The sequence below is a fragment of the Podarcis vaucheri genome, assembly GCF_965113315.1.
Source record: "Podarcis vaucheri genome assembly, chromosome: 16".
In the NCBI taxonomy this organism is placed as follows: Eukaryota; Metazoa; Chordata; class Lepidosauria; order Squamata; family Lacertidae; genus Podarcis; species Podarcis vaucheri.
This window is the reverse complement of record NC_138754.1, coordinates 28,417,462-28,443,682: the sequence shown is the minus strand read 5'-3', so window position 1 is coordinate 28,443,682 and position 26,221 is coordinate 28,417,462. Positions and strand designations below refer to the sequence as shown.

General features: G+C 46.7%; 1 protein-coding gene and 1 gene segment (V, D, J or C); both read right to left on the bottom strand.

Annotated features, from left to right (window-relative positions):
- The window catches only part of LOC309521129 (immunoglobulin lambda-1 light chain-like), a 627,875-nt gene extending 608,813 nt beyond the window's left edge, over positions 1 to 19,062 (bottom strand). Inside the window, exons 1-2 of the mRNA XM_082203492.1 lie at positions 18,974 to 19,062; positions 18,560 to 18,854 (exon numbers count right to left, since the gene is read on the bottom strand). Of these exons, the coding sequence (XP_082059618.1) occupies positions 18,560 to 18,854; positions 18,974 to 19,019 (341 nt within the window). The 5' untranslated portion in view covers positions 19,020 to 19,062. The remainder of the gene's footprint in view (positions 1 to 18,559; positions 18,855 to 18,973) is intronic.
- LOC309521150 (immunoglobulin lambda variable 6-57-like) lies at positions 755 to 3,457 on the bottom strand. The segment is given in 2 exons: positions 3,343 to 3,457; positions 755 to 1,439 (listed from the first exon to the last, which is right to left on the bottom strand).
- Positions 19,063 to 26,221: the final 7,159 nt, after the last annotated feature.

The window sequence follows — 26,221 nt, the reverse complement described above, 5'->3', positions numbered from 1 at the left end:
AGACATTGTGGGCTGGCACACACACACCCCGCCTGCTTCTTGCCATTATGTACTTCTGAGAAGAGGGACGCGGGTGGCGCTGTGGGTTAAACCACAGAGCCTAGGACTTGCCAATCAGAAGTTCGGCGGTTCGAATCCCCGTAACGGGGTGAGCTCTCGTTGCTCGGTCCCTGCTCCTGCCAACTTAGCAGTTTGAAAGCACATCAAATGCAAGTACTGCTCTGGTGGGAAGGTAAAAGCCGTTTCCGTGCGCTGCTCCGGTTCGCCAGAAGAGGCTTAGTCCTGCTGGCCACATGACCCGGAAGCTGTACACCGGCTCCCTCGGCCAATAAAGCGAGATGAGCGCCGCAACCCCAGAGTCGGCCACGACTGGACCTGATGGTCAGGGGTCCCTTTACCTTTACTTCTGAGAAGTCCAAAATGAACATTTCAAGTCAAAACAGAAGCTGCCCAGTGAATACATGTCTACACTTTTATTTATATCTATGACTCCACCTAGCTCCTAGCCACTCTTATCCATGATTGGTCAAGCAATGGGGCAGGGACAATTCATATTTCCTTTTCTTCAATCCATCACCCATGTAGCAGCAATGGCAGACCCCCCAACATTTCTCCAATGAAAATAGGGACGTCCCAATCCATCATGATAATTTTTACTATTTATAACCTACACATCTTACTGGGTTGTCCCAGCCACTCTGGGCAGCTTGCCACATACATAAAAACATAGTAAAACATTATGACACACAAACCACGTGACAAGGATAACTGTGATTTTGAAGATGAATGGGAACCTTTTACAAAATATTTGAAGAAGCAACAAAATGAACTGGACTCTTTGGCAGGTTTTGAATAAACATTCACAAACTCTTTATTGTAATATATAGATAGATAATTTGAGGATCTTTGCAATTTTACAACATGCAGACAGAAAGATGTGTTGAGAAACCAGAGAAAGGTACAATCAGATTACAAGCAAAAACACGAAGCTTTTCATAAGCTGTTTACACCTTTAAAATATTTCCCATTCCTGCAATTGTAAGTCAACAAGCCTTAATCGAAAGTGCAAAATCCGTTCTCGGGAAGTTCTTCTCCCACTCCTGTGTACGGTTGTATCGCAAACATGGTAGGCCGTTCAGTGGTGTCGTACGACAAGCAATAATACACAGCCTCATCTTCTGCTTGAAGGTTGGAGATGGTTAAGGTGGCAGAATTGGATGACTCGTCGAAGGAACCGGAGAATCGCTCTGGGATTCCGGAGGATCTGCTGCTGAAGCCAAATATCAGTGGCTTGGGGGAACTGCCAGGCTTCTGCTGATACCAGGAGACAGCGTAGCTCGCAATGTTTCCACTGCTCCTGGTGCAAGAGATGTTGATGGTTTCTCCAGGGAATGCTGACAAGAGCAGTGGCTGAGTCAACATGAACTGGGCCAAAGCCCCTGAAAGAAAGCATAGGCACCCTGAAGGTTTTCACTTCAAGCTAAGACAAAGGGGTAGAAAGCCAAGGGGAAAGAAGGCGGCCTTGGTCAGGGTTTCCCAGACTTGGGTCTCCAGCTGTTTTTGGACTACAGTTCCCATCATCCCTGACCACTGGTCCTGCAAGCTAGGGATGATGGGAGTTGTTATGTACTGAGTTGAATAGGATCCAAAAGGCAGCAGTCTGATTGGTCCTAGAACAATAGGATCCAAAATGCAGCAGTGTGTTTGGTCCTAGAACAGTAGGATTCAGAATGCAGCAGTATGATTGGTCCACAGGAGCCACCCAATCCAGCTCCAGGTGGAAGTGAATCCACAACCTGATTGGCCCATGGGAGAATACCGGAATTAGCCAATCACGTGCGGCCCATTGTGTAAATAATGTATATAAAGCAGATATTTTGGAGGAACCTTCATTCCTCACTACTATGAGCTGAATAAAGAGCATGAAATCCACCCTCGACTCCAAGTATATTTCAGGAGTTGTAGTCCAAAAACAGCTGGAGACCCATGTGTGGGAAACACTGGTCTAGATAATGGATGGGGAACCTTGTGGCCCTCTAGATCAGCCTTTCTCAACCTTGGGTCTCCAGATGTTGTTGAACTACAACTCCCATCACCCCTAGCTAGCAAGGCCAGAGCTCAGGAATGATGGGAGTTGTAGTCCAACGACATCTGGGGACCCACAGGTTGAGAACCACTGCTCTGGATGTTGCTAGACTCTCATCAGTATGGTCAATGGTCAGAAATGATGGGCTAGGCGCTCTAGGACCTAGGGCAGGGATAGGGAACTGGTGGCTATCCAGAAGCTGCTGGACTACAACTCCCATCAGCCCTTGTTATTGACCATGCTGGCTGGGGCTTAGGGGAGCTGGAGTCCAGCAACATTTGGAGTGACACTGGTTCTCCGCCACTGCTCTAGGACCTAGCCCAGTGTTTCCCAAACTTGGGTTTCCAGATGTTTTTGGACTACAATCCCCATCACCCCTAGCTAGCAAGAGCAGTCAGGGGTGATGGGAAGTCTATTTTTTAAAGTTTAATTTTATTGGGATTTTATTTACAGCATACAGTGGTACCTCGGGTTAAGTACTTAATTCGTTCCGGAGGTCTGTTCTTAACCTGAAACTGTTCTTAACCTGAAGCAGCACTTTAGCTAATGGGGCCTCCCGCTGCTGCCCTGCCGTGCCGCCGGAGCACGATTTCTGTTCTCATCCTGAAGCAAAGTTCTTAACCTGAAGCACTATTTCTGGGTTAACGGAGTCTGTAACCTGAAGCGTATGTAACCCGAGGTGCCACTGTAACACAACCCCCCCACCCCCCAATACGCAAATCCACCCTCATTAAATGTGAACATAACATACAGTGAGCATAACATACAACAATACAAACAACCAAATAAAAGACTTCCTTTATCCTGTATCTGGCCTCCTTATTTACTCCTTATAAACTGTTTCCATTATGAATAGTTATTAAGATGTTTCTAATTATAACTTAAATCGAAACAAGTCCAGGTATGTATTTTAGGGCACTGTTTTGTGAAGTATTCTCTGCATTTTCCCCATGCTTTGTGAAACTCTTGTCTAGTGTGATGTCTAATTGCCTCTGTTAATCTAGCCAGTTCATTTTACTCTAACAGTTTGTCTTGCCATTCCATTTTTGTTGGCACAGTTTCTTTTTTCCAGTTTTTAGCAATTAGGATCCTTGCCGCTCTTGTGGCATAGAGGAATGTTTTCTGATGGGAATTATAGTCCAAAAGTAGCTGGAGACCCAATTTTGGGCAACACTGGTGTGGGGGAAGAGCCTACTCCCTGGGAGAAAATATATATACACAGAAAAAAGTTACATTAGGAAATCAATTTCCTTTACCTGTGCAGTGACTGAAGGGGATCAGAAGGAAAAGAGCCCAGGCCATGATTGGGAAATGGGGAGAAAACTGGCTTCTTGAGATAAAGGCTTCTCTGAAAACAAAGTTCTCCTCTTCGCACTTAAGACAGCAAAGAGGAAAATTCAAATGCATGCAAATAGGCTTCCTATTCTTCGGCTGTTGTTTAAGCATCATTGCTCACTTGTGGGCTTAAACCAAGAGCTTTCCTGATTTCATCTCAGACAGAATATTCACAACTTTGTGTTCTTCTAATTGCTCGTTGGTTTTTAATGAAACTTTTTCATGCATGGAGTGGGGGTAAAAGGTAAAGGGACCCCTGACCATTAGGTCCAGTCATGACCGACTCTGGGATTGCAGCACTCATCTCGCTTTATTGGCCAAGGGAGCCGGCGTACAGCTTCCGGGTCATGTGGCCAGCATGACGAAGCCACTTCTGGCAAACCAGAGCAGCGCACAGAAACGCCGTTTACCTTCCTGCCAGAGTGGTACCTGTTTATCTACTTGTACTTTGAGGTGCTTTCGAACTGCTAGGTTGGCAGGACCAGGGACCGAGCAACAGGAGCTCACCCCGTTGTGGGGATTCGAACTGCCGACCTTCTGACTGGCAAGTCCTAGGCTTTGTGGTTTAACCCACAGCGCCACCCGCGTGGTGCAAAGGATGGTGTAGAAGAGCAACATTTTTTAGAATAAATCCACTCCGCTTCCCAGTGGGGAGGAGTTGCAGTGGACCACATGGTCACCCACTCCCCACCGGGGGCGGGGGACTTTGTCCCCCGTTGCCTGGGGGGTCCCGGTCACGTCAGAGCCTGGCCAGCCAATCCGCTGGCCGTGGGGCATGGCCGGGACAGTTTAAACCGAGGCGCGAGCCAAAGGACGTCCTCTTTGGCTCACATCCTCAATCACCCGCCCTCTCTCCCTATTTGCAGGTTAGGCACTGGCCTTGCTATGGACTTTGGTTGGTTGCCTTGGTTGTCCGAGGAGCCTGGTAGGAATTTTTCCACTTGGCAAATTGGCACTGGCCACTTGGTTTCCGCCTACCTCGTAGCAATCGTCACAACTTTATTAGGGTTGCGGTTAGGCATTATGTGACCTTGTGTGTGGGGAGGTGTAGCCATCACCTGCCCCTCCAAGCTTAAGGGTATTCCGTTAAATACCCTTAAGTTGTATTTCCGTTAAATACCCTTAAGTTGGGGAGGTTGTATTTCCTGAGAATGCTCAGGGGACTGAATCTATCCCAGCACCTACTCCTGTCCTATTATCATAGTACCGTCGAGAGTGTCTTAACCTATAGTATATTATCGTGGTATGGGAGCAGCTCTGAAACGGATAAAAAAGCTTTACAGCGAATAATTAAAATTGCCCAGAACGTTATTGGGCTCCGACTACCAACCCTGGATGAGATCTTCACGTCTCGCATCTTGAAGAAGTCACATAACATTCTGAGAGATCCCACCCACCCTGCTCACAACTTCTTTGAACTATTGCCTTCGGGCAGAAGATATAGGACAATGAAAACACGAACCACACGCCTTCTGAATAGTTTCTATCCAAGAGCTCTGATTGCACTAAATAATGATCTCAGGGCCAGTTGCAAGGTTTAGTAAGTAGGGAGAGGAAGGAATGAGATTGGTTTTTAGGTTATGTTATGCCTTTAATAGGTCGTGCTATATTCTGGACTATGTATGTTTTATAGATTTATAGATTATGTTCAAATAGGATGAGAGCTCGGAGATACGTGCAAATGTATATGTGTACCCGGTCTTTGGGTGGGTGTTTGATTTTCGTTGCTGTGCATACTGTGTATATACGGACAATGACAATAAATTATCTATCTATCTAAAGGAATCCGGGGGTGTTGATCTTGTCTGAAGCCCGGCTGGGGGCTAGGGCCTTGACACGACCCCGACGGGAACACCAAGGGGAGCTTGAGTTGGTTCTCATCGACAGGGCTCCCCCTACCGGTGGCTTACCCTTACTGGACTTCCTGCGCAGCAGGCAGGAGTCAGATATATTCGGGTTCAATCAATGCCTAAGCCAATACCGCTCACATTCTGTAATTCAATAAAGTTGTGGCCAAAAATTGCCCAGTAACATAAACCTAATATCTGTGTCCTGGTGTGAGTTATTTCCCAATGAGGGGGTGGCTGTGGGGTCTCGACACGCAACAATAATAATAATAAACACTCTTCAAAAGCAGTGCAGAGCAACCATTAAATCACTAGTCATTCAGGAAGGCATTAGACAGCTGCACAGCCTTGTATTCAGAGTCGCCTGCTGGTGCCCTGCGAGACAGTAAGAGGTTTTTGTCTCAGTTCCCCATAGAGATGGATCACAGTGGTACGCGCATGGCCTGTTGTCCCATGTACTGCAGTAATAATTGGCCTCGTCTTCGGCTTGAACTCCGGTGATCACTAGATTCCAGAGGTTCTTGGAGGAATCAGGGGAGACACTGAATCTCTCTGGGACCCCAGAGCCCCTGCCCTGGTCACTACTGCTGTAATAATGATAGAGAAAGCGTGGGGGACCCGTTTTCTGCTGATACCATCGCACCCTCTCGCTGCTGATTTTTAAATCGCTGCTCACAGCACATGGGAGTTTCACTGTTGATCCCGGGGATACGGACATTGAGGCTGGTTGAGTCACGACAATAACCTGAGACTCTGAACCTGCAAGAAAATAATAGGGAATGTTACTGACCACTGGAGATGGACTCATCGGTCACTTTTCTTTCTGCCTTTCTTTTCTTAAATTCAGATCTCCACATTTCCACAGCAAATTCATATTTAAGAAAAGATATTGTGAAAACAATTAGCTGTGTGTGTGTGTGTGTGTGTGTGTGTGTGTGTGTGTGTGTGTAATCTTTGCAAAAATTCAATTCACCACCATTTTAATTTCTCTCGATATGAACATTTTTGTACATGGTTTTGCCTAACATGGACAAATACATGGTTTTGCCTAACATGGACAAATACATTTTTTCATGTTATTTTTGTCAATATTTTGATATACAGTTCTCCCAAATATATGCAGCTTGGTACATGTGTTCTTTGGCTGAGGAACTGTGTTGCACAAATCAGAGAAGCGTGCCTTTCAAAGGATAGCTGTCTATCGGTTTGAGAAGTGTCAGTTAGGTAGTTCATCATTACAAAACAAACAAAACTGAATTTCTCTCCTTTTCCTACCTGACCACCTGAGTGAGAACTGATACAACTCTTCTCTGTCTCGCTCAAGTCACCTCACCTGAGAGAAGTGTCTCCAGGAACAAAACCACAGGAACCCAGAACATTGCAGCAAGCACACCCATGGCTTGCTTCTCATCCTGCTATGTTAACACCTCTTCTCTTATATCTCTCACTTGGAGGCAAATTCCTGGACCTGTATGCAAATATCTCTAGCTGCTTTTGGCTTTCCCTGTCACAAGGACTGTGTGATGTCCTAGAATGCTATCAAGCTCATGAGCTGTCAGGCAGCAGAGGAACCAATCCCCAGGGCAGGTTGCCAGGAACGGATAAGACAAGGAAAATTCCTTATCATCTGCTTTTTATTCAATATTTACAGAGAGAGGGAATGTAGCCTCTTGGAATAATGGTGTTGCCCCAAGTAAATCTCCCCTCCCCTTCTTCATTCGCCATCTCTTCTATGGGTGGCGCTGAGGGCCCTTTGCTTCTGAGTCCTTTGCTCTCCTACTTTTAAGGCTCGACGGGTTCTGGAAGATGATGGGTCTGGAATGCTTGATAGTGATAACATGTCAACCAGCTGCTCAGGCTCTGCTTCCCCCTCCTCTTCTCCCATTATTTCCCAACTTTCCCCCCTCATCTTTCTCTGAGCTGTGACCTCCCTCAAACCCCTGCTGTAATTCTGAACTGTCCTCTTCTTCTCTGGAAGGGTCAGGCTGGGGAGGTGGTCTCCACCATTCCTCCACTGCCCAGTCCCTGACATGAACTGGTCTTAGGGGAGACAGAGCACTGCTATGCTCTTCCTCCACAGCGACACCAATGCTTCCGAACGACATTTGCAGGAAGCCATCAACAACCTCCATGATACTACCAGAAGAAGATCCCTCCATTTATTTTAGCGCTGCTGCTTCTGTACCTTTCACAGCAAGCTCATGGCAGGTGAAGTCAGGCATGGAGAGACACAGATAGAAAATGATACACCTGGCTGCTGTTGGGGGTATGGGACAAAACCACCTATAAAATTTTCATCTACCCGGAAGCAACCAACTTTGGCTGTTAAAATCTTTTCCTTGCTTCCCAGGACATGAGATTGGGCAGAAAATTTAGAAGGTATGTCAAGGGATATGTTCCTCTATCCAAGATGCAACCCACGACCTAACAGATGCTTCTTTTGCAAATTAAGGTAGCAAATGAGCCTAAATGGCTCTTGCAGATAATCTATGGAGGACATCTTGATTTGCATGCAGGATTCTTATGATGAGATTAGACAATGCCCAGCCAGCCCCCACCTGTCTGCCTTCCTACTTCCATCCAGCCCAGGGGGTGGTGATGATTCTGAGCACAGACGTGATGGAGAGCTGGCTTGGGAGGTCCACGGTCCTGCTCTGCAGGAGGAGGGGGGACTTCAAATGTGTTCTTTCTCTAACACAAGTTTGAGGCAGAAGAAGTTGGATTTGACAGCAACTGCAGGCACAAAGTCTATTTTTTTCATGCCACCCCAATCTCCAAGGGGTGGGAGGTTTCAGGGGTTCCAGGCATTTCCCAGAGTTCATCTTTCCTTTTGGAATGAGGCCCATTGGAGATTGTGGTGTCTTTATGATATATGGTTTATTTACACATATATATAACCTGAGCCCGTAATAATAATTATAATAATACTAATGTTCAATAAATAATAATAATATAATATGCTCAATGAAGACTGGCCTAGCAATCAGCAGTTGGCATTTCTGCTATAGCTCACCATTCCTAAAAGAGACTTCCATCTGGCAATGATATGAAGTCTGAAGCCTGACTTTGCCAAAGCAGATCTTTCATACACAAGGAAGAGCTGACTTGAGGGTGTGGTGGGTTGGCAGGTCCAAGGTCCAGCTGGGAGGAAGAAAGTGGGAATTCAGAGTTTTCTGTCTCTTCTGGTTCCATCCAGAGTAGGATGGACTTGACAACAGATGTAGACACAGATTAGATGATGTTTGTTTTTGGTATTCACATCTCACTGCTCTTTAGTGGAAGAGGAAAGGTTTTTGTCACACTTCCCCATCAGTTTGCATCACTGTGGAACCCATTAACACTGCTATACCATCTGCAACAGTAATAAACAGCCTCGTCTTCAGCCTGGATGTTGGTGATGGTTAAATAGCCCATGGTCCCAGAGCGAGAAGCGGTGAATCGATCCGGGATCCCTTCTCCCCTGCTGCTACTCTCATGCTGCACAAATTGAGGGGCCTGCCCTGATCTCTGTTGAAACCAGCTAACACGCTCACCTGTATCACTAGTTGTACAGGACATTTTAACCGTTTGACCTGGCGCCACAGACTCAGAGGCAAGCTGAGTGCAAATTGGCTGAGAGTTGACACCTGTTTTAAAACAAATTGGGAAAAAGGAAGATTTTCAGTGTTCTCAAATAAAAAAATATGATAAATGCAGTTAGCTTTTGGTTGGCCAATGGAACCTGAGATCTCCTCCCCAGCTTTACCTGAGCAGTAAATAAAAAGAGGAAGGAGAAAGAGAAAGGAAGACATGATGGTGAGCTCTCCAGAGGAGTTTGAACTTCTGAAGGAAACTTCCTCACTCCTGTCTTAAATCCCCCAGAGCTGAAGAGCTGCCCCTTCATGCAAATATCTTCTTAGATCATCAACTGCCTCTATTGGGATTTGGAAATCCTGCAGAGCATCATAGGACATTCAGTCCAAGGGCCCATGGGCAGATTTTGCATAAATGAGATTTCTCAAAGCAGCAAGACTGGCCCTTAGTTCAGCCAGGGTCTTATGAGACAGCCATGAAGGAACTCTTTGCAGCAAGACATCTATCAGGAAGGGTCCTGGGAACAATGCTTTTTATAGTGTGGTTTTTATTGTGTGGAACATCTCACTTGGGACCATTCCAAACATGGGCTGGATAGACAGATGACTGTGTAGGAACAAATAGAGCTCATAATACTTAAAATGTCTTAGAAAGTTCAGTCTGTCTTCGTATTTTTACTTTTTATCTTTTAAAGTAATGTTGTGAATTCTTCTTCATTTTCTTTTCTTTTCTATCTTTTTGTTACTTACTTAGAGGCTTTTTTAATACAATCAAGTAGTGTAGAAATATTATGAAATGAATCAGTGAAACAAATGATTGAGAAGTTCAAAATAGAGGAAGAACACCCACTCATCAGGGCTGCACAAACCAAGCTGCGCACTCAGGGAATCCTAGTCTATGTCCTCCTGCCCAGAATGGGCCGATTGGTCCACCTACTCTTTGCATGCTTCTATTGCTCTTGCTGGCCGGGGCTGATGGGAGTTGGAGTCCAGCAACTTCTGAAAGGCCAGAGTTTCCCTATCCCCCTGCACAAAATTACTAAGCTTTAAATTCTTGCTTAAACTTACTGCAGAAAACATTCATTCTCGGTTTTTCAATGGCACAGTCTCTGCTGCCACCTTCTGGCATACGAGGAGCAGAGAATAGGAAGGAAAGGCCCGCAGCCTGCAACAGTGACAATAACAGTACAGTGGTACGTCAGGTTAAGTACTTAATTCGTTTGGAGGTCTATACTTAACCTGAAACTGTTCTTAACCTGAAGCACTACTTTGGCTAATGGGGCCTCCTGCTGCCGCTGCGACGCCAGAGCACGATTTCTGTTCTCATCCTGAAGCAAGGTTCTTAACCTGAAGCACTATTTCTGGGTTAGCGGAGTCTGTAACCTGAAGCATACGTAACCTGAGGTACCACTGTATCACTGAGATCTGGGCGGGAGAGCAGAAATAGTGGGCTTTGGGCTCCCAGATTTCAGTAGCACTTTGTGCGATGCTAAACTTAGGCACATGCCCCCATCTCTCATGCTCCCTTCCAGAGAATTGGTGTAGCACCCCTGTAGCACAGTGCCCAATTATGCCAAACCAGTTGAATTGCTTCTGAGAGCAGAGTGCAATTGGTCTCACCCAGCTGGGCCAATCTGGATACGCAGTGCAGTATCAGGGCAGACCTGAGGATCAGGGAGCCTACAGTAGAGAGGTAAAATATCCCTTCATTGCACCTTTGCCTCTGGCCCCGCCCACCAGTGACATGGGACCCATGGAAGGTTGCCAGGTGGGGAATGTGACTCGGGAGCTGATGTTTGTCAACATACCCTCCAATATTTCACCAATGAAAACAGAGAAGTCCTATCCCATAATAATAATTCTACCATTTATACCCTGTCCATTTGACTGCGTTGCCACACTGGCTGTCTTCCAACTTATATAAAAGCATAATAAAACACTAAACATTAAAAACTTTCCAATACATGGCTGCCTTTTGATGGTTTGGGAGTCGAAAAACTCCAGACCCTATACAGGGCTGTCTTCAGATGGGGGTGAAATAACTCCATACCCTACAACATTTCTCCTATGGACATAGGGATGTCCTAAGGAAAAGCAGGACTTTCTGGGATCAAATCAGAAACCAGGACGGCTTCTGTAAATCCAGGACTGTCCCTTCAAAATAGGGACACTTGGAGGGTCTGGCCTGATCTACCAAGAATTGGTTTGGGGTCTGTTCACTCTCTGTTAGTGCCCTGCAGTGGTGGGATCTGTGTGGATTCAGCTGTCTGTATGGCCGATCATGGCCAGTAAAGCAAATCTACCTATGAGTTGACAACAGCTGCAAGCACAAAGCATAGGAAGTTCTTTTTAAGCATTCACATCTCACTGCTCTTTGGTGGAAGAAGAAAGGTTTTTGTCACACTTCCCCATCAGTTTCTATTACTGTGGTATGTGAGACCATACCATCTGCCACAGTAATAAACAGCCTCATCTTCAGCCTGGAAGTTGGTGATGGTTAAATAGCCAATGTTTCCTGAGCGAGAAGCAGTGAATCGATCCGGGATCCCTTCTCCCCTGCTGCTACCATCATACTGCACAAAGCGAGGGGCCTGTCCTGGTCTCTGTTGATACCAATGAATGTAGTTGCTGCCACGGTTACTGGAAGTACAGGAGAGTTTGACCGTTTGTCCCAGGGTCACGGATTCAGAGGCAGGCTGAGTCGGATCTGACTGTGAAGAGACACCTTTGCAGGGGGAAGCAACAACAGAAAAAACAAAGATGAGGACCTCGTTTCATTTTCAGCATTCACAAACACCCACAAAGCACTATGTTTCTGGGATAGATTCAAATATCTTTGGCTTGGCCTCTTGAACAAGAGATCACCTCCACAGCCTTACCTGAACAGTAAAGGAAAATAGCAAGGATGAATTGAGGGAGGGCCATGGTGAGCTCTCCAGGGGAGTTTGCCTCTCTGAGTGGATCTTGCCCTCTCCTCTCTTAAATTTCCCAGATCTGAAGGCTTTCCCCTTCATGCAAATGTGTTCTGTGGATAACCAAACGCCACTCCTAGAGCGTCATGTTCCTGCAAAACATTGCGGGACATTCAAACAGAGGAGAATAGGACAGATTTTCTTTCTTTATTTTTAAAAAAGTAAAATAGGAATGGGTTAGTGACGGGAGAGAGCCAACAGTAAATCACCAGTCAGGAAAGATGAAAAATGTTGCTTAGTTACAAAAGGCAAAGGTTTCTAAGCTATTGGTGAGAAAAAATGCTAGTTTCAGACTCTGTTCTAGTATGGGGGATGGGAAGAGGCTGGTTAAAGCCATGGACTGAACACAGCACCTGCAAATGGTAGGAGAGACCAGAGGAAAAAGTGGGTGGAGCTATAGTTCTAAATTTTACTTCTGTCTACTGCGGAAGTGTCTTCACACATCTCTCTATCGTCCCTCCAGACAAGCAAGAGGCAGCTTCAGAGTTTAACAACACCTTGGAGAAAGGCCCAAACGTATCTGGCCATTCGCCATGCTGACTGGGGCTGATGGGGGTCCAACCATTTTTGCCAGGCCACCGTTTCCCCTCACCTGCTGCATTAATGTTCATGTTACTGTATTGCAGAACATATTGGGACAGAGAACATTTCCAATGAGACACTCTCTGCTGCCTGCTGCTGAGGAGCAGAGATTGTGAACAAAAGGCACTTGACCTGCAGCAGAGACAAGATCGAAGGGATATTGCCAAGCGGTAGGGATGGTGACAGCCACTTCCTACTGTCTGGCAAAGTATGATGTGGGAAATAGCATCTCTGCCATCAAGGGTGCCACCTTGCCCCTGCGATTGACAGGCCCAGGACTGCACAAACTCAGTTCTGACGTCACCTACGAATGTCATGGTGTGTGCTGGTATGTTGTGTGCATGCCCCGCCGTTTGCAAAAGTGACGCAAGCATGCCTAGCAGTGGGTGCGCACATCCTCTGGGGTTCTTTGTGGGGCCTGACCCCTCCTTGACAATATATTTTAGGCAGCCCACTCCACAATTGGCATGCGTGTCTGTAATATTTCACATCTCCTAAAAAGGATCTAAATGGATATAAACTCACAAGCCTTTCCAAAACGATGACTTTGATCAAAATGGAAGGGCACCGCTCCCTTTCCCCTGCTTATTTCCCCAGGGAAAACTTGCGATTTACTGCTGAATGGCAGCAAACGGTAGTCGGACTCTCCACGGATTGTGGGTTGTTTTGATTGAGGGTTGAAGAGGGTTGAAGAGGGGAAAGGAGCAGGGCAAAGGCAAAACCAGTCAGACTCATGTCTAGAATCATGGGAAAAGCATAAAAGTCCTTGTAGCTGCTGCAGAAGAGATGGAGGGCTGGGTTGGAAAGGGTACTTCAAATGTGCTATTTTTCTCTTATAAGTTCTATGCAAAAGAAGCTAGACTTGACAGCAACTGCAGGCACAAAGCCTATTTTTGCAAGCCACCCCAATCTCCAAGTGGAGGGAGGTTCCAGTGGTTCCAAATGTTTCCCAGGGTTCGTCTTTCCATTCGGAATGAGGCCCATTGGAGATTGTGGTGTCTTTATGATATGTATTTTATATACACATATATACAACCTGAAGGAACGTGGCTGGCGCTGCGGGTTAAACCACAGAGCCTAGGACTTGACAATCAGAAGGTCGGCGGTTCGAATCCCTGCGATGGGGTGAGCTCCCGTTGCACCAACCTAGCAGTTTGAAAGCACATCAAAGTGCAAGTAGATAAATAGCTACTGCTCCAGCAGGAAGGTAAACGACATTTACGTGTGCTGCTCTGGTTCGCCAGAAGCGGCTTAGTCATGCTGGCCACATGACCCGGAAGCTGTACGCCGGCTCCCTCGGCCAATAAAGCGAGATGAGCGCCACAACCCCAGAGTCGGCCACGACTGGACCTAATGGTCAGGGGTCCCTTTACCTTTATATACAACCTGAGCCTGTAATAATAGTAATCATAATCATAATGCTTAGTAAATAATAATGATATTATAATATGCTCAGTGAAGACCAACCTAGCAATCCACATGTGACATTTATGCTATAGCTCACAATTCCTAAAACAGACTCCTATTTTGCAATGATATGAAATCTACAGCCTGACTTTCCCAAAGCAGCTCTTTCATCCACAAGGAAGGGCTGACTCGAGGGTCTGCTGGGCTGGCAGTTCCAAGGTCCTGCTGTGAGGAAGGAGGTGGGACTTCAGAGTTTTCTATCTCTTCTGGTTCCATCCAGAGTAGGATGGACTTGACAACAGATGTAGACACAGATTAGATGAAGTTCGTTTTCAATATTCATACCTCACTGCTCTTGGGTGGAAGAAGAAAGGTTTTTGTCACACTTCCCCATCAGTTTGCATCACTGTGGAACTTGCCACTATACCATCTGCCACAGTAATAAACGGTCTCGTCTTCAGCCTGGACGTTGGTGATGGTTAAATAGCCAATGTTCCCAGAGCGAGAAGCTGTGAATCGATCCGGGATCCCTTCTCCCCTGCTGCAACTCTCACAGTGCACAAAGCGAGGGGCCTGCCCTGATCTCTGTTGATACCAGTGAACGAAGACGTTAGTATCACTAGTTGTACAGGAGATTTTAACCGTTTGACCTAGTGCCACAGACTCAGAGGCAGGCTGAGTGCAAACTGATTGGCAGGTGACACCTGTTTAAAAAATATGGAGAAAATGGAATGTTTTTAATGTTCTCATATCAATAAATATGATAAATGCAGTTAGCTTTTGGCTGGCCAATGGAACATGAAAGCAGAGGGGAGTTGGTCTCACCCAGCTGAGTCCACTTGGTTACTCGGTGTAGGATCAGGGCAGACATGAGGGTCAGGGAGCAGGAGTTTTGTATCCTACAGACATTCTCTCCCCCCCCCTCTCTCTCTCTCTCCCTCCCTCCCTCCCTCCTTCTCTCCCTCCCTCCCTCCCTCTCTCCCCTGACTCTCTGTCCAGTTGAAGGGGGCGGGCATTGGATCTGGAGCTCCTGAGGTGCCACAACTAAGAAACACAATGGAAGACGAAGGACGTCACTAGAAAGCACACTCTTTCTCTTCCTCTCTGATTTCCTGGGCAATTAGCCAGAAGCCGTTGACAACACCGGAAGCAGCTCATCAGTATGCAACAAGGTGAGGAGCCTCAAGCTCGGAGAGCAATGTGTCTGTGAGTGACTCTATCTGGCCCTCTAGGCCAGTGGTGTAGCATGTGTTATGTACTGAAGTTCTCACCCTGGGCCAGCAAAATGAAGGATCGAAAAGTGACGTTCAGTGATTGGATAGTTTTGTATGCAAATGAAGGATCGAAAAGTGACATTCAGTGATTGGATAGTTTTAGAAAATGGCAACAGTTACATTGTTCTGGAGCTCTATATAAGCAGGCTGACTGAGCCCCTCAGCTTAGTTCTGTTCTGGCATCTGAATAAAGAAGAGCTGTTTGAAGAATCACTGTGTCGTCTGATATGTTTGCCCACAACTTAACAGCATGGGTTGCAGCGGCCAGGGTGAAGAGCGGGGGTGGGTGGGAGGGAAACGGACAAAGTACCCATGCACATTCATCTGCCTAGTGGCCTCTGCATCACCCAGGAGATTGCAACCAAAGAGACAAGAGTGGGACTTTCAGGATCAATTCAGAAACCAGGACGGCTTTTGTAGATTCAGTACTGACACTGCAAAATAGGGACACTTGGAGCGTCTGGCCTGATCGAACAAAAACTTGCTTTGGGTCTGTTCACTCTCTGTTTGTTCCCTGCAGTGGCAGCATCTGTGTGGATTAAGTTGTCTGTATGGCCAGTCATGGCCAGTTAAAGCAAATCGGCCCATGACTTGAAAACAGCTGCAAGCACAAAGCATAGGAAGTTCTTCTTAAGCATTCACATCTCACTGCTCTTTGGTGGAAGAGGAAAGGTTTTTGTCTCACATCCCCATCAGTTTGTATCACCGTGGAACTCTCTAGCACTGCTATACCATCTGCAACAGTAATAAACTGCCTCGTCTCCAGCCTGGGTGTTGCTGATGGTTAAATAGCCCATGATCCCAGAGCGGGAAGCAGTGAACCGATCTGGGATCCCTTCTCCCCTGCTGCAACTCTCACAGTGCACAAAGCGAGGGGCCTGTCCTGGGCTCTGTTGATACCAATATATGTTCTTGCCACCGCTTTCACCAGTAGTACAGGAGAGTTTGACCGTTTGTCCCAGGGTCACAGATTCAGAGGCAGGCTGTGTCCAAGCCGATTGTGAAGAGACACCTTTGCAGGGGGAAGCAACAACAGAAAAAACAAAGATGAGGATCTAGATTCATCTTCAGCATTCTCAAATATCCATAAAGCACTATGCTTCTAGGATATATTCAGATATCTTTGACTTGGCCTCTGTAACAAGAGATCATCTCCACAGCCTTACCTGAGCAGAAAAGGAAAACAGCAAGGATGAACTGAGAGAAGGCCATGGTGAGCTCTCCAGGGGAGTTTGACATTCTGAAGGGAACCTGCGCTCTCCTCTCTTAAATCTCCCAGAGCTGAAGGCTTTCTCCTTTATGCAAATGTTCTCTGTGGATATCCAATCGCCACTCCTAGAGCTTCATGTTTCTGCAAAGCATTGCGAGACAGTCAAACGGGAGAATAGGACAGATTTTCATGAAGCATTTTTAAAATAAAAAAATAAGTAGTGGGTCAGTGACAGGAGCAAACTAGCAGTAAATCATCAGTGGGAAAAAGACAGTCACAGAACCAAGAAATTACACAGAACAAAAGAAATTACCATGAAAATCCCTGAAACAGGAAGTAATCGACTATAGAATAAAAATTTTAAAAAAGGGAGAAGCGCACTAGTCAGGAAAGAAGCAAAATATTGTTTAGTTACAAAAGGTAAAAGTTTCTAAGCTATTGTTAGGTAGAAATGTTAATTTCAGACTCTGGTCTGGGGGGGGAAGCGGCTTGTTAAAGCCATAGACTGGGCAAGGCACCTGCCAATGGTAGGAGGGGCCTGAAGAAAAAGTGGGTGGAGCTATGCCTCCAAATTTTACTTCTGTCTCCTGTGGAAGTGTCTTCACACATCTCTTCCCATCCTCCCTCCAGACAAGCAAGAAGCACCAAAGTTTAGTAACATACTGGAGCAAGGTCCAAATGTGTCTGGCCATTGGCCATGTTGACTGGGGCGGATGGGAGCCCAACAATTTCTGAAAGGCCACCATTTCCCCTCACCTGCTGTATTAAGGTTCACATTACTGTTTTGCAGAACATACTGGGAGAGAAAACGTTTCCAGTGATACGCTCTCTGCTGCCAACTTCTGAGGACCAGAACTTCAAAAGGCACTCGGTCTGCAGCAGGGACACTCAGCCTGCGCACGTCCACTGAGTTCTGAGGGGCCTGGCCCCTTCCTTGACAATTTTTTGAGTGGGGGATATCCACTCCTGCAATTGGCGCGCCGATCTGTAATATTTCACATTTCCTGAAAAGGATCTAAATGGATAAAGGTAAAGGTACCCCTGCCCATACGGGCCAGTCTTGACAGACTCTAGGGTTGTGCGCTCATCTCACTCTAGAGGCCGGGAGCCAGCGCTGTCCGCAGACACTTCCGGGTCATGTGGCCAGCGTGACAAAGCTGCTCTGGCGAGCCTGCACCAGCGCAGCACACGGAAACACCGTTTACCTTCCCGCTAGTAAGCGGTCCCTATTTATCTACTTGCACTTTGATGTGCTTTCGAACTGCTAGGTTGGCAGGCGCTGGGACGAGAAACGGGAGCGCACCCCGCCGCGGGGATTCGAACCGCCGACCGTGCGATCGGCAAGTCCTAGGCACTGAGGTTTTACCCACAGCGCCACCCACGTCCCTAAATGGATATAAACTAACAAGTCTTTCCAAGCTGATGTCTTTGATCCAGAAGGAAGAGCACAGCTCAGTTTCCCCTGCTTCTTTCCCCAGGGAAAACCAGTGGTTTACTTCCGAATGGCAGCAAAGGGCAGTTGGATTCTCCAAAGATTGCGGGTTGTTCTGATTTAGGGTTGAAGAGCAGGTTTTCCAGGGGGAAGCAGTGGGGCAAAGGCAAAACCAGCCCGGCTCATGTCTAGAAAACATGGGCAAACATAAAATGGCTTGTACCTGTGCTTTCCAGAATGGGATAAGCTGAAATGTGGACAAGCCCTACGGGTGCAGATAGGATTAAGTGCCCCCACCTGCTTGGCTTCCTTCTTCCATCCAGCCCAGGTGGTGGTCCTGACTCTGAGCACAGACATGATAGAGGTCTGGATTGGGAGGTCCCTGGTCCTGCTCTGCAGCAGGAGGGGGGGTCTTCAAATGTGCTCTTTCTCTCTTACAAGTTCTGGGCAGAAGAAGTTGGATTTGACAGCAACCGCAGGCACAAAGTCTATTTCTCCACACCACCCCAATCTCCAAGTGGTGGGGGGTTCCAGGGGTTCCAGGCGTTTCCCAGGGATCTTCATTCCTTTTGGAATGAGGCCAAAGCAGCTCTTTCATCCACTGGCAAGGGCTGACTTGAGGGTCTGCTGGGCTGGCAGCTCCAAGGTCCTGCTGTGAGGAAGGAGGTGGGACTGCAGAGTTTTCTGTCTCTTCTGGTTCCATCCAGAGTAGGATGGACTTGACAACAGATGTAGACACAGATTAGATGAAGTTCGTTTTCAGTATTCACATCTCACTGCTCTTTGGTGGAAGAGGAAAGGTTTTTGTCACACTTCCCCATTGGTTTGTGTCACCGTGGAACGCATTAACACTGTCATACCATCTGCAACAATAATAAACGGCCTCGTCTTCAGCCTGGACGTTGGTGATGGTTAAATAGCCACTGTTCCCAGAGCGAGAAGCTGTGAATCGATCCGGGATCCCTTCTCCCCTGCTGCCACCCTCATACTGCACAAATCGAGGAGCCTGCCCTGATCTCTGTTGATACCAGCGAACAGCAGAGCCTGTATCACTAGTTGTACAGGACAGTTTAATGGTTTGACCCGGCACCACAGACTCGGAGGCAGGCTGAGTGCAAATTGACTGGCAGGTGACACCTGTTTTAAAACAAATTGGGAAAAAGGAACATTTTCAGTGTTCTCAAATAAAAAAATATGATAAATGCAGTTAGCTTTTGGTTGGCCAATGGAACATGAGATCTTCTCCACAGCTTTACCTGAGCAGTAAATAAAAAGAGCAAGGAGAAAGAGAAATGAAGACATGATGGTGAGCTCTCCAGAGGAGTTTCAACGTCTGAAGGAAACTTCTTCACTCCTCTCTTAAATCCCCCAGAGCTGAAGAGCTGCCCCTTCATGCAAATATCTCCCACTATCATCGATTGCCTCTGTTGGTATTTGGAGATCCTGCAGAGCATTATGGGACATTCCATCAAAGGGCCCAAGGGCCGATTTGCATAAAGGAGATTATTCAAAGCAGCAGGAGTGGCCCTTAGTTCAGCCAGGATGTGATGAGACAGCCATGAAGGAACTCTTCGCAGTAAGACGTCTTTCAGGAAGGGTCCTGGGAACACTGCTTTTTAAAGAGTGGAACATCTCACTTGGGAACATTCCTAGCTGGGGCTTTATAGATAGAGGACTGTGTAGGAATGAAAAGAGCTCATAATTCTTAAAACGTCTTAGAAAGTTCAGTCTTTCTTTGAATCTTAACTTTCTATAGTTTAAAGTAAGGTTGTGAATTGTTCTTGTTTTGTCTTATCTTTTTCTAACATGGACAACCTAGGACAGCCAGGGTTTCCATACCTCTGCTGCACAAAACTATTAAGCTTTGAATTGTTGCATAAACTTGGTGAAGAAAACGTTCATTGTTGGTATTTCAAATAGCATGGTCTCTGCTGCCACCTTCTGACATATGAGGAGCAGAGATTATGATTAAAAGGCACGCAGCCTGCAACAGTGACAAGAACTGTATCCCTGAGATCTGGGTGGGAGACTTTGGGCTCCCAGATTTCAGCAGCGACTTGTGTGATGCTAAGATTTGGCACATGCCCCCCACCTCTCTTGCTCCGCTCTAAAGCTTTGGTGTGGCACCCTCTCTAGCATGGTGCCCAATTAGACCAAACCAGTTGAATCACCTCCGAAAGCAGAGTGGATTTGGTCTCACCCAGCTGAGCCCATCTGGGTACTCAGTGCAGTATCAAGGCAGACTTGAGTGTCAGGGAGCAGGTGATTGAGTAGCCTATAGAGATTTTCCCCGCTCCTCTCTCCCCTCTCCCATGACTCTCTGTACAGTTGCGGGGGGCATGGATCTAGAGCTCCTGAGGTGCCACAACTTTGAAAAACAATGGAAGATGAGAGGCAGGGAGAGTGCCTGATTTTTGCATCACACAGGACATCACTGGAAAACTGGCTTTCGCTGCCTCTCTAATTTCCTGGGCAATTAGCCAGAAGCCGTTGACAACACCTAACAGCATCAGTCACCTGTGGAAGCAGCTCATCAATCTGCAACAAGGTGAGGAACCTCAAGCTGAGAGAGCAATGTGTCTCTGCGAGTGACTCTGTCTGGCCTTCTCAGCCAGTGGCGTAGCGTGGGTTGCCAGTGCTCGAGCCCCATGGAAGGAGATGGGAGGAAGGGAAATGGAGACAGTGCACAATTGCATTCAACTGCCTAGCAGCCTCCATACCACCCAGGAGATCACAGCCACAGAGACAAGACAATAAGAGTTGCTCCATTGTCTGGAGAGGCCAATGGAAAACCTGTTTTCAACATAGCCCAGTGACGGAAGTGCACTGCTGTACAGTGGTACCTCGGGTTAAATACTTACATCATTCCGAAGGTCTGTTCTTAACCTGAAATTGTTCTTAACCTGAAGCACCACTTTAGCTAATGGGGCCTCCTGCTGCTCCAGAGCACGATTTCTGTTTTCATCCTGAAGCAAAGTTCTTAACTCGAGGTAATATTTCTGGGTTAGCGGAGTCTATAACCTGAAGCGTATGTAACCCGAGGTACCACTGTACTACTGCTACTACTACTACTACTAATAATAATAATAATAATACTGCTCAGAAAATAATAAGAACATTATAATAGGCTCAATGAAGAACCAACCTAGTAGTCAGCAGGTGGCATTTCTGTTATAGCTCACAATTCCTAAAACAGACTTCCGTCTGGAATGATATGAAGTCTGCAGCCTGACTTTCCCAAAGCAGCTCTTTCATCCACTGGCAAGGGCTGACTTGAGGGTCTGCTGGGCTGGCAGCTCCAAGGTCCTGCTGTGAGGAAGGAGGTGGCACTGCAGAGTTTTCTGTCTCTTCTGGTTCCATCCAGAGTAGGATGGACTTGACAACAGATGTAGAAACAGATTAGATGAAGCTGGTTTTCATATTCACATCTCACTGCTCTTTGGTGGAAGAGGAAAGGTTTTTGTCACACTTCCCCATTACGTTGCATCACTGTGGAACGTCTTACCATACATTCTGCAACAGTAATAAATGGCCTCGTCTTCAGCCTGGACGTTGGTGATGGTTAAATAGCCAATGTTCCCAGAGCGAGAAGCTGTGAATCGATCCGGGATCCCTTCTCCCCTGCTGCCACCCTCATACTGCACAAATCGAGGGACCTGCCCTGATCTCTGTTGATACCACCGAACCTTGGAGCCAGTATCACTAGTTGTACAGGAGAGTTTAATGGTTTGACCCGGCGACACAGACTCAGAGGCAGGCTGAGTGCAAATTGTCTGGCAGGTGACACCTGTTTAAAAAAATATGGAGAAAGGGGAACATTTTTAATGCTCTCAAATAAATGAAAACGATAAATGCAGTTAGCTTTTGGTTGGCCAATGGAAAATGAGATCTTCTCCCCAGCTTTACCTGAGCAGTAAATAAAAAGAGCAAGGAGAAAGAGAAAGGAAGACATGATGGTGAGATCTGCAGGGGAGTTTGAACTTCTGGAGGAAACTTCCTCACTCCTCTCTTAAAACCCCCAGAGCTGAAGAGCTGCCCCTTCATTCAAATATCTTCTGAAATCATCTATTGCTTCTATTGGGATTTGGAGATCCTGCAGAGTATTATGGGACATTCAGTCAAAGTGTCCAAGGGCAGATTTGCATAAGGGAGATTTCTCAAAGAAGCAGGACTGGCCCTTAGTTCAACCAGGATGTGATGACACAGTCATGAAGCAACTGTTTGCAGTAAAACGTCTATCTGGAAGGGTCCTGGGAACACTGCTTTTTACTTTTTATTTTTTTTCACTTGGGACCATTCCTTTCTCTTTTTTAATTTTTTTTATTCCAAATTATAACAAGACATATTATCCAAAACATATCATCCTTCCCCCCCCCATTTTTCCTCTCTCCCCCCTCCCACACAAAACCCAATAACCCACCCACCCCACCCCCTGACTTCCCTCAGTTCCAGTCTTTGGTTTCTCTAAGAATGCTGTTTTCTGCATGTTACAAAGTTGTATAGATCCTCAAGCTATTTAGCTGATTATTATCAATTAAAGGTTTGTGAATGTTTATTCAAAACCTGCCAGGGAGTCCAGTTCGCTTTGTTGCGTCCTCAGATACTTGGTGAAGGGTTCCCATTCATCCTTAAAGTCACAGTTATCCTTGTCCCATAGCTTGTATGTCAATTTTGCGAGCTCTGCATAATCCATCAATTTTTCTTGCCATGATTCTTTAGTTGGGGTAATGGGGACCATTCCTAACATGGACTGGATGCACAGAGGACTGTGTAGGAATGAAAATAGCTCAAATGTGCTCTTTGGATATCCAATCGCCACTCCTAGAGCTTCATGTTCTTGCAAAGCATTGTGGGATATTCAAATAGAGGAGAATAGGACAGATTTTCATAAAGGGCATTCTTTTCATAACATGGGCTGGATAGACAGAGGACTGAGTAGAAAGGGGGAAAGCTCATAATTCTTAGAAACTCTTAGAAAGTTCAATCTGTCATTGTATTTTAACTTTTCTTGTTTTAAAGTAAGGTTGTGAATTTAACTTCATTTTCTTGTCTTATCTTTCTGTAACCTGCATTGAGGATTTTTTAATACAATCAAGTGGTGTAGAAATATTATGAAATAAATATGTTATACAAATGACCGAGAAGTTCAAAAGAGCCTTATTAAGGGGAAGAATACCCATTTGTCAGTGCTGAACAAACCAAGCTGCACACTATGGGCAGACTACTCTACGTCCTCCTGCACAGAATGGCCCGACTGGTCCACCTACTCTTTGCATGCTTCTATTGTTCTTGCTGCCTGTGGCTGATGGGAATTGGAGTCCAACAACTTCTTAAAGGCCAGAGTTTCCCTACCCCCCACTGTACAAAACTATTGAGCTTTAAATTATTGCATAAAACTGGGGAAGAAAACATTCATTCTTTCAAATGGCACAGTCTCTGCTGCCACCATCTGGCATAAGGTGCCAGAACTCTTACAAGGAGGGTGCCAATTTGCCAAGTGGAAAAAAAATCCTACCAGGCCCCTCAAGGGCGACCAACCGAGGTCCATAGCAAGGTCAGGAAGGGGAACCTTGAAGGGCAGGCGGGTGGGAAATCAAAACAGGTGAGCGGCCAAAGAGGGAGATTCCCGGCCACGCTTGCCTTAAATGAGGCAAGGACACCCCCTGGGCCAGCCGACTGAGGAATCCTATTTCTGAACGCCTATTTTTGAACCTATTTTTGAACACCCCACCAATTTCCAAGTGGTGCGAGGTTCCAGCAGTTCCAGGCATTTCCCAGGTTTTGTCTCTCCTTTGTAAACGATGCCCATTGGAGAAGGTGGTATCTTGATATATGGTTTATTTACACACATATATATAACCAGAGCCTGAAATAATAATGATGATGATGATGATGATGATGATGATGATGATGTTCAGTAAATAATAATAATATAAAATGCTCGATGAAGATCAACCTAGCAAATTGCAGGTGGCATTTCTCCTATACCTCACCAACTCTAAAGCAGACTTCCATCTGGCAATGATATGAAGTCTGAAGCCTGACTTTCCAAAAGCAGCTCTTTCATCCACAAGGAAGTGTTGACTCGAGGGTGTGGTAGGTTGGCTGGTCCAAGGTCCTGCTGTGAGGAAGGATGTGCGAATTCAGAGTTTTCTGTCTCTTCTAGCTCCATCCAGAGTAGGACTGACTTGACAACAGATGTAGATGCAGATTACATGAAGTTGGTTTTCAGTATTTATATCTCACTGCTCTTTGGTGGAAGAGGAAAGGTTTTTGTCTCAGTTCCCCATCAGTTTGCATCACTGTGGAACGTGTTACCATACCATCTGCCACAGTAGTAAACAGCCTCATCTCCAACCTGGACGTTGGTGATGGTTAAATAGCCAATGGTCCCAGAGCGGGAAGCAGTGAATCGATCGGGGATCCCTTCTCCCTTGCTGCAACTCTCGCAGTGGACATAGCGAGGGGCCTGTCCTGGTCTCTGTTGATACCAAAAAACGGAGTTGCCGCTGCTGTCACTGGTAGTACAGGAGAGTTTGACTGTCTGTCTCAGGGCCACCAATTGTGAGGCAGGCTGAATCGCATCTGACTGTGAAGAGACACCTTTGCAGGGGGAAGCAACAACAGAAAATACAAATATGAGGACTTCTGTTCCTTTTCAGCATTCTCAAATACCCACAAAGCATTATGTTTCTTGGATAGATTCAAATATCTTTGGCTTGGCCTCTGTAACAAGAAATCACCTCCACAGCCTTACCTGAGCATTAAACGAAAATAGGAAGAATGAATTGAGGGAGGGCCATGGTGAGCTCTCCAGGGGAGTCTGACTTTCTGAAGGGATCTTGCCCTCTCCTCTCTTAAATCTCCCAGACCTGAAGGCTTTCCCCTTCATGCAAATGTGCTCTGTGCAGAGCTGTGGCTAGGTGATCTTGTGCCCCTGGCAGAACAATCCAGATTGCACCCACTTGACACAGACAAATTATTGGTTGCTCTTCTTTCCACCTCTCCTCCAAGCCCCACCCCATCCACCTATTCAATTCACCCTTTATTTAAAACCTTTTCTTATGAGGCACTATCAATATTTTTATTTATAGACATATTTATGCATATATTTTAGCTGATTCTGCACCCCCTCCTCACCTGCACCCCTGGCAAGGGACCACCTCACCACCCCCTAGCTACAGCCTTGGTTCTGCGGATATCCAATCGCCTCTCCTAGCCTCTCCACTTCATGTTCTTGCAAAGCATTGTAGGACAGTCAAACAGGGGAGAATAGGACAGATTTTCAAAAAGGGCATTAAAAAGAAAAAAGTAGTGGGTCAGTGACAGGAGCGAGCCAGCAGTAAATCACCAGGCAGAAAAGAAGCAAAATGTTGCTTGCTTACAAAAGGTAAGGTATTGGTAGGAAGAAATGCTAATTTTAGACTCCGTTCTGCTCTGGGGGGGAAAGAGGCTTGTTAAAGCCATGGGCTGGCCAAGGCACCTGCCAATGGGAGGAGGGACCATAGCAAAAAGTGGGTGGAGCAATGGCTCTGAATTTTAATTCTGTCTCCTGCAAAAGTATCTTCACATGTCTCTTTCCATCCTCCCTCCAGACGAGCAAGAGGCATTGTCAAATTTTAGGAACACTTAGAGAAAGGCCCAAATGTGTCTGGCCATTGGCCATGCTGACTGGGGCTGATGGGAGCTGTCAGGGGTTCAGAGACAGAGGCAGAGATGAGGGGGGAGACGGAGAGCGATGGGGAAGAATCCCAGGACAGTGAGGAAGAGAGTGACAATGACTTGAGGTCTTCCATGAGTCTGTCAAGTGAATCAGAGGATTCCCAAAAGGGGGCGCCCCTAGTCAGGCAAAGGGGGGTCACAGGGGGAACCTGCCAGGAGCAGGGAAGCAGCAGGGAAACCCCGAGTGGGAGTGGGAGATCGGGATCGGCTTCCCAGCAGGAACGAAGTGAAGAGAGAGGAGTTCCCAGTGTGACACACGGAGCGGAGCAGGATGGAGACAGGGGAAGGAGATCAGGGCAGGACGTCCTGCCGGAAGAGGAGGAGAGTAGTACAGGGAGTTGTGTAAGTGTCAAGAGGAAGGTCAGGGGTAGCGAACGCGCGCCAAGTTCAAATGTGGAGGCGCGCGGAAATGGAGAGAGCCCGGAGGAGGAGCCTGGCCCCAAAGCACGAAGGAGGGGGGAACAGGCATCTGGGGGATCCGCTTCAGGAGAGAGCAGGAGGGAAGGAACCCAGGGGGGCAGGAAGACCCTGCGGAAAAGAAAGGACAGGAAGAGGTGGTCTAGCACAAGCCCCTTACACTGGTGTAGGGGCGGGACCGATTCAGAGGGGACTTCAAATGTCTAGCCTAACAGACGCGGGGCTGCGCGCTCCGGCTGTGGAACTGATAATGAACTGCAATAAACATCCTTGTATATAAGAAGAGCCTGGCGTTGGTCTTTTGTGAGCTGAGACCTGAGGCAGCCCTGACAGTAAGTCCCCTCCCCAAAAAACGCAAAAAATTT